Source organism: Pygocentrus nattereri, chromosome 11 (genome assembly GCF_015220715.1).
Source record: "Pygocentrus nattereri isolate fPygNat1 chromosome 11, fPygNat1.pri, whole genome shotgun sequence".
In the NCBI taxonomy this organism is placed as follows: Eukaryota; Metazoa; Chordata; class Actinopteri; order Characiformes; family Serrasalmidae; genus Pygocentrus; species Pygocentrus nattereri.
The window spans coordinates 27,515,365-27,528,467 of NC_051221.1; the positions used below are offsets into that span (position 1 = coordinate 27,515,365).

General features: G+C 38.2%; 1 protein-coding gene across 1 annotated transcript; it reads left to right on the forward strand.

Moving 5' to 3' along the window:
* Window positions 1-12,219, forward strand: slc13a1 (solute carrier family 13 member 1). The gene is made up of 15 exons (XM_017713624.2): window positions 1-112; window positions 870-998; window positions 1,207-1,343; window positions 1,651-1,841; window positions 1,927-1,966; window positions 4,303-4,363; window positions 4,545-4,705; window positions 4,835-4,954; window positions 5,521-5,619; window positions 5,892-5,993; window positions 7,006-7,100; window positions 7,288-7,382; window positions 10,569-10,730; window positions 10,835-10,972; window positions 11,380-12,219. Exons 1-15 carry the CDS (start codon window positions 11-13, stop codon window positions 11,521-11,523), a joined length of 1,776 nt encoding a protein of 591 aa, XP_017569113.1. The 5' UTR covers window positions 1-10; the 3' UTR covers window positions 11,524-12,219.
* Window positions 12,220-13,103: the final 884 nt, after the last annotated feature.

The following is a 13,103-nucleotide window of genomic DNA, read 5'->3' on the forward strand; positions in this document are numbered from 1 at the left end:
CAAGCACACCATGAGGGCCTTCGCTGCAGGACTATGGAGCTATCGGAATCTACTCATCATCATTCTCACACCACTGTTAATGCTGCCGCTGCCTCTGATCATCCAGACACAGGTTAGAGTGCAATTACATGTAACCAACCAGACCTTCATACAGTCTAATACCTTTATGCTGATAATACTGTAGAAATATACATGGTAGTTTATTAAAAATGATTTATAAATTAAAAATGGGTAAAAAAAACAGTAGCTTTGAATCTAATTATCTTTATCAACTTCTAAACCAATCAGCATCTTAATGAATTACTGTTAACTAAAACCATTATGGTTGAACTTTCTTGCATATTGAGTTCACTTTTTAGTTAAATTCGCTAATTGCACAAACTGTAGCTAATATGTTGCTCAAAACTCAGTCCCACTGTACAAAAAATGTAATGCATGTTATGTTAGACCTAGCCTATCACCTGTTTTCATAAAAGGTGATAATAAAGTAATATTGCAGTAATGATTCCAGTCATTAATCTTTGACGTGTATTAAATTTTATTACATGGAAAACTGACTTGTGGCATTGTGGTAAATTGATTTACAGCCTCTATTGTGGTGTGTATAAACTTTATCTGGAAGTGTCTTGCTAAAAAAAAACAATTAACTGGTTCTCAGACTAAGGCCAACTCAGTACTTCATGCTTACATTCTTTACTGAGACCATCTTGAAGCGTTGATTACACCCTTTTTGTCTCCAATGCTAAAAACACCCCGGTCTGTCCAAGCGTGTTGTACACAGACTGAACTGACCTGAAAATGAATTTCAATTCTTATAGTCCAGCTGCATGTTTTCACACATTCAGTCTGTAAATGTTCACGTCCTATAGGTGGCGCAATGTGCCTTTACTCTGGTACTAATGGCAGTGTTCTGGATGATGGAAGCATTGCCTCTGTCTATTACTGCCCTCATCCCAGCATTGGTGTTTCCTCTCTTTGGAATCATGAAGTCCTCAGTGGTAACCTTCACTTAACTGTTGAACTTAAAATAATATTTCTGTGGAAATACAGTACAAGCAACATCCAGAGTAAATACAGTTTTTCCATAGACACGTTTATATTACATGTTATTTTCACACACAAAAAATTGGAACTTCCTTATGAACTATTGGATGTATTTCAACACTACTAAGACCACCTTATTACCCTCCTCCTCTTTGTATACAGGTTGCAACATTGTATTTCAAAGACTTCCACTTGCTACTGCTTGGAGTCATTTGTCTTGCCACCTCCATTGAGAAGTGGGGTCTCCACCGCAGAATTGCCCTCAAGCTGGTCATCCTGGTTGGAGTGAACCCTGGCATGTAGGTCCTCTTAATCTTTCTCGTTTTCTTTTCACAGCTCCTTTCTCTTTCAGGGCGACTGGAATAAATTAGATATTAAGAACATTTTTTAAAAAACTTTTTTTAATGAAGAACTTAACACCTGTACATTCCTTTGATGTTCAGTAATTTCATGAAAAAAATGGCAAGGAAATTATAAAGACAGGAGCTTTTTAGTATTCATTGGAAGACTTATTGGTCTGAGTTGTTATTGTTCTACTTCTGAAGAATTCACAGTGAATTTCTGAACTGTTCTTAACTTAAGCTGATGTATCACCTGATATTCCAGGTTGATGCTGGGTTTAATGACAGGCTGTGCCTTCCTCTCCATGTGGCTGAGCAACACATCCACAGCGGCCATGGTTATGCCAATAGTAGAGGCACTGATGCAGCAGGTGATGAGTGCAGAAGGTCAGGTCAGCAGCCAGCAGGAGAAAGCATCGTCTGGCATCTGCAATCCTGCACTCCAGTTGGAAGATGGTGAGTTACTTAGTAGACACACTCTAGCATTCATTAAACTATTTTACATAATTTTTAACATTTAACCTATTGTTTGTTTTCATAGATACTGAGAAACAGTATGAAAAAGCCAAAGACATGAAAAGGTGAGCAGGATCAGAATAAAGGGTTTCATTTTATCTGGACAGCACCCTACAGACAAACAGAATACACACACACACACACACACACACACACACACTCACACACACACACGCACACATTTTCCAAGCCGCTTCTCCCTCAGGGTTGCGGGGGTGCTGGAGCCTATCCCAGCAGCCACTGGGCAGAAGGCAGGATACACCCTGGACAGGTCGCCAGTCCATCGCAGAGCAGAAAGACAGACAGACACATTCATTCACACACTCACACAAACAGAATAATAAAATAAAATGTCTGAAAAGAAAAGAAAAAACTCAACAGAATAAGTTCTCTAAATAAAGGCACTACCTAAGTGGCAGTTTAGTATTGCTGTATGGTAGGATTAGAGTCAGGGAAAATAAAGGCAAATTTAAATGTAAGTTAAATGCAAGGTAAATAAAGTGCTGTAAAAAAGTATTTGCCCCTCACTGATTTCTTATATTTTTCACTAATTTGTCAAATTTGTCAAATCTGAAACAATTATTATAAGATAAAGACAACAGAAGTATACACAAAATGAAGCTTTTAAATGATCATTGCATTTATTAAAGATCAAGATTTGTTCAAAACCTATATCACCCATGTGAAAATGTAATTGTCTCCTAAATCTAATACCTGGCTGTGCCACCCTTAGCAGTAACAACTGCAATAAAACGTTTGCAGTAACTTGCGATGAGTCTGTCACATCATTTTGGAGGTAATTTGGTCCACCTTTCAGTGCTTTAATTTGGCTACATTGGAGGGTTTTTGAGCATGAACTGCCTGTTTAAGGTCCTGCCACAGCATCTTAGTAGGTTTCAAGTCAGGACTTTGACTCGGCCACTCCAACACCTTAATTTTGTTTCTTTTGAGCCATTCAGTGGTGAACTTGCTTGTGTGCTTTGGATCATTGTCCTGCTGCAAAACCTGACTGCACTTGAGCTTGACAGGTGGACATTCTCCTTCAGAATTTTCTGAGAGCAGAATTCATGGTTTCATGAATGGTTTCATGAATGGTTTCATCAGTTATGACAAGTCATCCAAGTCCTGCAGAAGCAAGGCTGCCCCAGACCATCACACTAACACCACCATGTTTGACTGTTGGTATGGTCTTATGGTGGAATGCTGTGTTAGCTTCACACCATATGTTATTCTTCCTTTGGCTTGCTGGTCCACAGAATATTATTTCATATTATCTCTGCCTTCTACGCTGTAGACTGGGGTTCAATCCCCACCTGGGTAAACGCCCTACACTATACCAATAAGAGTCCTTGGGCAAAACTCCTAACACCACCATCGCCTACCTGTGTAAAAAATGATCAAACTGTAAGTCACTCTGGATAAGAGTGTCAGCCAAATGCCATAAATGTAAATGTAAAACATCTAGATATTTTCAGCATGTGAGATGAGCCTTTGTGTTCTTTTTGGTCAGCAGAGGTTTGTGCCTTGCAGCTCTCTCATTTGGGTTCTTTTGTGACCTCCGGGATGTGTTGTCAATGCATTCTTGGTGAAACGTGGTAGATGGGCCACTCCTAGAAAAGTTCACCACTGTTCCAAGTTTTCTCCCTTTTGTGGAAAATGGCTCTCACTGTGGTTCGCTGTAGTCCCAGAGCCTTAGCAATGGCTTTGTAATCCTTTCAATACTGCAAAGACATTCAGTCAGGCCAATTGGATATGCTAAATTGCCCCTGGGTGTGAGTGTGTGAGTGACTGTCTGTGTCGGTCTATCTGCCCTGCGATGGACTGGCGACCTGTCCAGGGTATATCCTGCCTTCCGCCCAATGACTGCTGGGATAGGCTCCAGCACCCCCCCGCGACCATGATGGAGAAGCGGCTTAGAAAATGGATAGAACATGGTACCATATGTTGTTTTTGAGACCTTCTAGCCCGCTTTACATTGCCAGACAGGTTCTATTTAAGTCATGTTTAGAATCAACAGGTCTGGCAGTAATCATGCATGGGTGTTGCTAGTGAAATTGAACCCAATAGTCAATTAAATTTGGTTATCTGGTTAATTTAGTAGGGGAAGGAGCAATTACCTTTTTCACAAATGGTCAAGTAGGGCTGAACAGCATTTTTCCTTCATTAAATCAAATAACCATTTAAAAAACGGCATTTTGTGTTTTCTTGTGTTATTGTTGTCTAATAGTAAAAGTATTTTAATGATCCAAAACATTTAAGTATGACAAATATACAAAAATAGAAGACACAGCACAGTATCTACAAAACACCTACAATGGACTATGCAATTAATGTGTCATTGAATAAAGTGCAACTCCTTTTGACTTTTTTTTGCTATTGATTGTGAATTATGTTCATGCAGCTCAGAGCCAGTAATTAATCAGGTGGTTCTCACTGTCCCTGAGGAGGATCATGCCACTGAGGTAAGCACATGCTCACTTTGAAACCAAAAACTCTCTACACTTTGAGTTATGCTCTTCCATTCATGAGTATAATAGCTAATGTTCTTTAGTTTTTTAATGATTTCTTCTCCAGTCCTGCTGTAATTTCACTTTAACTTCAGTGCTGAATTTAAGCAAGCTCTTTTTACTTTCTGTCCATCAGGCTCTGCCAAGTTCACCATTAAACTCAAAATACAGGACCCACCGAGATCACATGATGTGTAAAAGCTTATCACTGTGCATTGCATACTCAGCATCTATTGGTGGACTGACTACTCTGCCAGGAACATCTTCAAATCTCATCTTCGCTGAATATATCCATCAGTAGGTCATTGTTTGTTGATCCTTTTTGCTGTTATATTTCCCATCAGGGGGATCTGCTATTAGGATTGTATGTGCTGTGTTTTTATGGCAAAGGAATCTATGTATGAACATTTACATTTAACTTTACAGGTTTTACCCAGAGTGCAAGTCCATCAACTTTGGAAATTGGTTTGTTTTCTCTTTGCCTATCTGCATCATTGTCCTACTGTCAGCTTGGATATGGCTACATTGGCTGTTTCTAGGTTCAGAGTGAGTGTTCACTGTCTCTCTCATGTCCTCGTCATTCTCTTTCTGCCTTGTCTTTTCTTCCTTAAGGAAGGTTCACACTTATCAAATGCCTCAGAGTAAGAAATCTAGTCTAAGGCTATTTCTTGTCACTCAGTACTATATGAATATAATACAATGCAGTAAAGAGATCCTAGTTCAGCACTCTGAACTAGAAATATGATGAAACAGGCCTTGATGGGAACAGACTCTCATTCTCTCTCTCTTCCAAGTATACCTACTTCATCTTCACAGCCTGTCCTCAGTCTTCTTCTTTGACATTGTCCTCATGTATCCTTTTCTCATCTCTCACATTTTATCAATCAAGTCTTTTATCAAGGTTCCACTGAAACCTTCTGTTTTTTTTTTCACCTCTTGCTCTTCAAACTTCACATGCTGCATGTGACTGGTTGGCAAATTGTGGTTTGGTGGGATGGAGAGTACATGTATTTCTCAGTAATTGAATAGCTATCTATAGTATATAGCTAATATAGGACATCAGTGTTTTCACTCATACATTTTATGAAGTGAATTTCCTGCCTTCCCTCCAGTTTCCGGTCATCACTGTGCTCCAGAGGACACAGGTCTGAGAGGGAGAAAGCTGCTGCCAAGGTCATCAAGGATCAGTATGAAGCACTGGGGCCTATGAGGTCAGATATAGCAAATAAACACTTTATTGTTGATATGTGTTGAAGGGTCCATATCCTGCATTTTCCTTTATTTTGTTTTCCCCCTACTGAGGTCCACTTTTGACATATGATGCTTTTGATGCATGTAAATTACTTCTGTTCAGATTGGTTGCCCTGAATGAATCCATAAATAGGCTGCGTTTTGTATATTTATTTGAAACTAAACAGAAGAGAATGTAAGGATATATAGATTACTGACATGTTCTCTCCTTTCATTTCTCTGTGCCCATTAGTCAGCAGGAGATGATCACCCTGGCTATTTTCTTGCTGATGGCAGTGCTGTGGTTCGTCAGAGATCCTGGCTTCATGCCAGGCTGGGCTTCTCTATTCCCTGAGTAAGTGTGCTGTGGGCACGTTGTAAACTCATTGAACTTTGGTTGTTAACCTTAACAATGACACATTAGTAAAACATACATGCATTTAGTATGATCTGCATATAGTATACACTATATTTCCAAAGGTATTCACTCACCCATCCAAATAATTGAATTTAGGTGTTCCAATCACATCCAAGCCCACAGGTGTATAAAACCAAGCACCTAGGCCTGCAGACTGCTTCCACAGACATTTATAAAAGAATGGGTCACTCTCAGGAGCTCAGTGAATTCCAGCATGGTACCGTGATAGGATGCCACCTGTGCAAGTCCAGTCATGAAATTTCCTCACTACTAAATATTCCACAGTCAACTGTCAGTGTTATTATAACAAAGTCAAAGTGATTGGGAATGACAGCAACTCAGCCACAAAGTGGTAGGCCATGTAAAATGACAGAGCAGGGTCAGCGGATCCTAAACGCATAGTGCACAGAGGTCGCCAAGTTTCTGGTGTGGACGAACTTGACTGGTCTGTACAGAGTCCTGACCTCAACCCGATAGAACACCTTTGGGATGAATTATAGCTGAGACTGCGAGGCAGGCCTTCTCATCCAACGCCAGTGTCTGACTTCACAAATGCGCTTCTGGAAGAATGGCCAAAAAATTCCCATAAACACACTCCTAACCTTTGTGGAAAGCCTTCCCAGAAGAGTTGAAGCTGTTATAGCTGCAAAGGGTGGGCAATTTAATACATTATATTAAATCCTATGGATTAAGAATGGGATCTCACTCAATTTCATATGCGTGTGAAGGCGGATGAGCAAATACTTTTGGAAATATAGGGTATATTATGATAATGATGATCTGCAAATGAAATAAAAACTGTATCTTTCTGTGAGGTTAGTCTTTTCCAAAAACAATTACCATTATCTCTTTGATAGTTTATCTAAACACACTCCATTGTAATTGCTCTAAAATGGTTCTCATTAACTCCATTTAATTCTCATTATTGAAGCCTCCTCTCTCTCTGCAGCTATCCAAGCTATGCAACTGATGCCACCGTGGCTCTAATGCTGGGCATTCTGTTCTTCATCATCCCTGCAAGAAGACCCACTGCAGATCACTATGGTATGTCATTAATCATCTGCACAAGGAAATACACATGAGAATTTGACATTGGCCTGTGGACATGTATGAGATATTTGTTATATGCTATCCATTTTATGCGTCAAGGGCTATTTATATACAGTGCCCACCCTTTAGCACTACTCTTGTCAAAAGTGCTTGGTAACATTACTTCTCCCTGTTCTAACAGAGGCTCTGATAACATGGAAGGAGTTCCAAGCTTGTATGCCTTGGGAGATCTGTCTGCTTGTGGGAGGAGGTTTTGCTTTAGCAGAAGGAACCAAGGTAATATTACTTCACCTGTAGAACATTTCCTCAATTATCTATAATATTGCTGTCATATCAAAATTTCCAAAACTCTTATTTTTAACACTGATTGATGAATGTTGAATGAGTTGTCCAGTGATCAGTAGGCCTATAGATATTGCCTATAATTGTCCAGTTTGTCCAGTGGAGACACACACACACATGCGCACACTCACACGCACATGTGTATACATATATATTTATATATATATACAGTGAGGAAAATAAGTTGAACACCAATCATGGAGGAGTCTGAAATTTTCATCTTAGGTGCATGTCCACTGTGAGAGACATAATCTAAAAAAAAATCTGGAAATCACAATGTATGATTTTTTAATAATTTATTTGTGTGTTACTGCTGCAAATAAATATTTGAACACCTGTGAAAATCTATGTTAATATTTGGTACAGTAGCCTTTGTTTGCAATTACAGAGGTCAAACGTTTCCTGTAGTTTTTCACCAGGTTTGCACAGACTGCAGCATTTTGGCCCATTCCTCCACACAGATCTTCTCCAGATCAGCAAGGTTTCTGGGCTGTCGCTGAGAAACACAGAGTTTGAGCTCCCTCCAAAGATTTTCTATAGGGTTTAGGTCTGAAGACTGGCTAGGCCACTCCAGAACCTTGATATGCTTCTTATGGAGCCACTCCTTGATTATCTTGGCTGTGTGCTTTGGGTCATTGTCATGTTGGAAGACCCAGGCGTGACCCATCTTCAATGCTCTAACATCTAACAAAAAGTTCTATTTTGGTCTCATCTGACCACAGAGCTTTCTCCCATGACTCCTCTGGATCATCCAAATGGTCATGGGCAAACTTAAGACAGGCCTGAATGTGTGCTGATTTAAGCAGGGGAACCTTCCATGCCATTCATGACTTAAAACTATGACGTCTTAGTGTATTACCCACAGTAACCTTGGAAACAGTGGTGCCAGCTCTCTTCAGGTCATTGACCAGCTCCTCCCGTGTAGTTCTGGGCTGATTCCTGATCATTGATAGGCCACGAGGTGAGATCTTGCATGGAGCCCCAGTCTGAGGGAGATTGACATCATGTTTAGCTTCTTCCATTTTCTAATAATTGCTCCAATAGTTGATCTTTTTTCACCAAGCTGCTTGGCAATTGCCCCGTAGCCCTTTCCAGCCTTGTGGAGGTCTACAATTTTGTCTCTGGTGTCTTTGGACAGCTCTTTGGTCTTAGCCATGTTAGTAGTTGGAGTCTTACTGATTGTGTGAGGTGGACAGGTGTCTTTATGCAGCTAACGACCTCAAACAGGTGCTTCTAATTTAGAATAATAAGTGGAGTGGAGGTGGACTTTCTATAAGCGGACTAACAGGTCTTTGAGGGCCAGAATTTTTGCTGATTGACAGGTGTTCAAATAGTTATTTGCAGCAGTAACACACAAATAAATTATTAAAAAATCATACACTGTGATTTCCAGGGTTTTTTTTTAGATTATGTCTCTCACAGTGGACATGCACCTAAGATGAAAATTTCAGACCCCTCCATGATTTCTAAGTGGGAGAACTTGCAAAGTCGCAGGGTGTTCAAATACTTATTTCTTATTTTCCTCACTCACTGTATATATATATATATATATATATATATATATATATGGAGAGATAGAGAGAGAGAGAGAGAGAGAGAGAGCATTTCAGTTATATATGAGTTTCATTACAAAAACAAGTATACATTTGTAACAATTTCAGATATAACTCAATATATAACTCAACCACTGACTTTAATTTTTAATTACTCTAAAGGTGGTTTTACTCATAATATAGCATTGATATTTCTTGCAGGTGTGCTCTATAGACTGGACTCTTAAGTCCACCTTCTTGTGTTTACACTCTTTAATAATAATAATAATAATAATAATAATAATAATTCTGCCATGCTGGTGGCAGCTCAAAATGCTTTACAGACAGGTGGTAAAACATAGTTATAGAAGAAATCATTGGTATTTAATTAGAATCAGAAGAAAATGAAGTAAATAAATTATAATGAAATAAATTATAATATAAAGTTGTATATAGAAAATTGTATATATAAAAAAATTAACACAACAAAACATTTAGTTTCAGTTAAATTCTAGTTTAAAGAGATACATTTTTAGGTGCATCTTAAAAGTGAGCACTGAACTTGACTGTCTAATAAAAGGTGGAATTGAATTCCACAGTTTGGATGCATAATAACTGGAAGAGGCCTGGTGGTGGTGGTGTGTTAGTGTCTGTTGCAGTGGTATGAGTATCTCAGACGCAGCAGTGCTGCTGGAGCTTTTACCACTGTGTCCTCTTACTGTCCACTCTATTAGACACTCTATTAGACACACCTACGTTGTTGGTGCATTTTGTAGATGTAAAGTCTGAGATAATAGCTCATCTGTTGATGCGCAGTTATTTTCTAGTGGTTTATCAGTGGACACAGGATGCAACCTACAGGACACTGTTGGCTGGATTTAGTTTGATTGGTGGTATTTTAAGTCCAGCAGTGACACTGAGCTGTTTAAAAACTCCATGATCCGCTCATACCAGCACAACACACACTAACAAACCACCCAAATAATACTTACTCTGTGGGGGTCCTGACCATTGATAAATAGGATTAAAGGGCTCTAACAAAGTGTGCAGAGAAACAGATATACTACAGTCTGTAATTGTAGAAGCACAAGGTGCACCTGTATGGTTAGTGGAGCTGATAAAATGGACAATGAATGTTCATACTTACACCTGCTTTCCATATATCTGTTTTCGTGATTTAAGCATGTATCATTAGCATGACATGGCCGTGATGCATACATCTTCTTCTGTCAGTAAGAGTGATGGATAATGAACACCATTGCCTCTTAATATTCCTCCTGCATAGAGGAACAGGGGTCTGAGGGAAGGGGGAGGTGGGTGGGGAAGCATTGAGGTTCCTGCACTCTTTTGATCCAGCTTTCCAAATGCCATGTCAAGTCCAGCCTTTAGCAACCTCAAAGGAAGAAATTTGGCAGCTGTGCTGGACTTGCTGCATATGAATTTTGGTCCAGAACAACTTACAAGACACACGAATAATGGCTTTCTTTGCAGTACTTCAACATATGCAAACTGGGGTAAAATGTTAGTGTTTGACTGTGTCTGTAGCACACATGCACTTCTTTTATCTATTCTCTCATGTACCCCTCAGGTATCTGGTTTATCCTCCTGGGTCGCAGAATTGATGAGTCCATTGGGAAATCTACCTGTACTGGGCATTATCACCATTGCCTGTATAATTGTCACCTCTATCACTGAAGTGGCGAGCAACCCAGCCACCATCACTATTTTCCTACCTATTCTTTCTCCTTTGGTATGTTGGCTTTAGATAAAATATAAAGGTCATACGTGTGGTTGGTAAGTTATTGCATATTCATTGTTAATGTTGTACATTGTGTGTGTGTGTGTCATTGCCAGGCTGAGGCTATGAAGGTCAACCCTCTCTACATGCTAATACCTACAACTCTTAGTGTGTCTTTCTCCTTCTTACTTCCCATCTCCAACCCTCCAAATGCCATTGTCTTCGCCTATGGGCATCTTTCAATCATGGATATGGTAAGATTTTATCAAAATAAGTTAAGTGTTTAGCTTAAAAACTGGTTAAAACTAAAAAGGGCCTAATAATAAAAATTGACTTAACTAAACAATAAAAACCCATACACAGCCTTTTAACAATTCCAGAATGCTTTATTGGAAAAGGATAAACACTATGTGGCAAAAAAATGCATGTAAATGGGTGCCAATCAGGCTGTGTCTTAGTGTCTTAGAGACTACTGGGAGAATTTGAATTATGCATTATTTTCATGAAAATTGCCAAATAATCATTGCCCTTTCATTATAGGGACATTTTATATGATTTATATGGTTAATCGCTTAATCCTGACAATGCTTTTATCAATATGGTATTAGCTGTGTAAGGTCAATAGTAATGGAAGGACATATGGTTGCTTTATCTTTTCCAGGTCAAAGCAGGACTGGGCTTGAATGTCATAGGTGTTCTTACAGTCCTGTTAGCTGTCAGCACATGGGGAATGCCAATCTTTAATCTGAACACCTACCCAGACTGGGCCTCCAGCCATGGTCTAACAAATACAACAGGGATCTGAACTATTAAAGTATACTGTACTGTATAATGGATGAGGACCAAGAATACCTGGATAATAATGAGAAAATCAGCCACTATATATTATGAATGGGAAGCTGGGACTGGGAATGTCTCAGATAAGGATACAAAAGGTATATTTTTTATAATTTTTATATCGGCTGGCATCTTTTCTTTCTACCCCTTCTGTGGACTGTGAGGCACTCCTGTTATGTTTAATAGTGCAATGAAAGTGTTTATATTCTGTTTGTGTTTAATGTGTAGTCTGAACCCACAATGGTTTGTGTAAATGAGCTGAAAAAGGGGTAAATGTGTGCTGTTCTGTGTTTAGAACTATTTTGCACAGGAGATACTTTTTTATAACTTCTAGTAGAATAATAACTTTATTTATATGAGCACCTTTTTATACATATAGTTCGGTAAGCAACATGGGGCAAAACATCTGTGAGATACGACAATGATGAGAAATCATGAAAATCCATTGAGAAGTTGATCAAATGTACTAAAAAAAGAAGGTTTGTAAAAGAGCTGGAGTCATACAAAGTGTGTGATAGTGTGTTGCAGTGGTTTAGACAAGTGAAAAGTAGTCAGTTATCATACAGTATATGGTGTCACTCAATTTGTGTAAGACTGCATAAGCAGGTGTTTTACTAAAAAGGGATTTTTTGAATTGTTTAATAAAACACAGCAGGAATGCTTACTTATTTTTTCTTCATCTTCATGGCATATAACAGACCAACTGCATATTAATTGCCTATGGATTTAGGTTTTTTTTTTTTTTTTGCTCCCGCCAACCACCAACCCTCTTCGGAGGTCTATTAGGACATTGTTATTTATTTAGTAATATTCTAAAATATTAAATACCTATGTAGGTACAGTCATAAGTGGGGGAAGGGAAACAAAAAATCATAGTGATACAAATCAGAGAGCAAAAAAGGAAGAAAAGTTTGTAATAGTACAGCTCAATTAATAGCAGTGTTCTTTGCTAGCTTTGTGTGTGTGTGTGTGTGTGTGTGTATGGCTATGGATTTAGAATGGGATGTCATTAAAGTATAGATTTGGAAATGATGTGAAAATGTAATAATATATTTGAAAATAAACTTTTAAAAGACATTTAAGATTCTAGATTCATTCTATACAGCCCGGGTTTAGACAAACACACACACACAGCTCAGCTTTATAGACTGGCTTTATATGGTGAAAGTATCATGCAATTTTGGGTAACACAGTAGTACAATACTAGTGCACAAATAAACATATATATTATATATATATATATATATATATATATATATATATATATATATATATATATATATATATATATATATATATATAGCATATATTAATACATAACTAATGAGTTCATCATGCTGAATTAATGTACATATAAATATATACATATATTAAAGTAATATACATTAATCACCAAGTCATACATAAAAAGCCATTAACAAAGGTAAACATTAAGTATCAATATCTTGTTAACTCATTCTATTAATTAGCACTTAATTAACAAAATGAGTTTTTCTGTTAGTCAAAGCAGGATCTATTTGGATACTATGTGAGTTACAAAATTATAGG

Bases quoted from the DNA above. Each gene is read 5' to 3' on its own strand.
- slc13a1 (XM_017713624.2), top strand. From the start codon at position 11: ATGAGGGCCTTCGCTGCAGGACTATGGAGCTATCGGAATCTACTCATC. The intron at 1,967-4,302 runs GTGAGCAGGATC...ATGTTCATGCAG, and splicing joins AAAGCCAAAGACATGAAAAG to CTCAGAGCCAGTAATTAATC. The intron at 10,973-11,379 runs GTAAGATTTTAT...TATCTTTTCCAG, and splicing joins ATCTTTCAATCATGGATATG to GTCAAAGCAGGACTGGGCTT.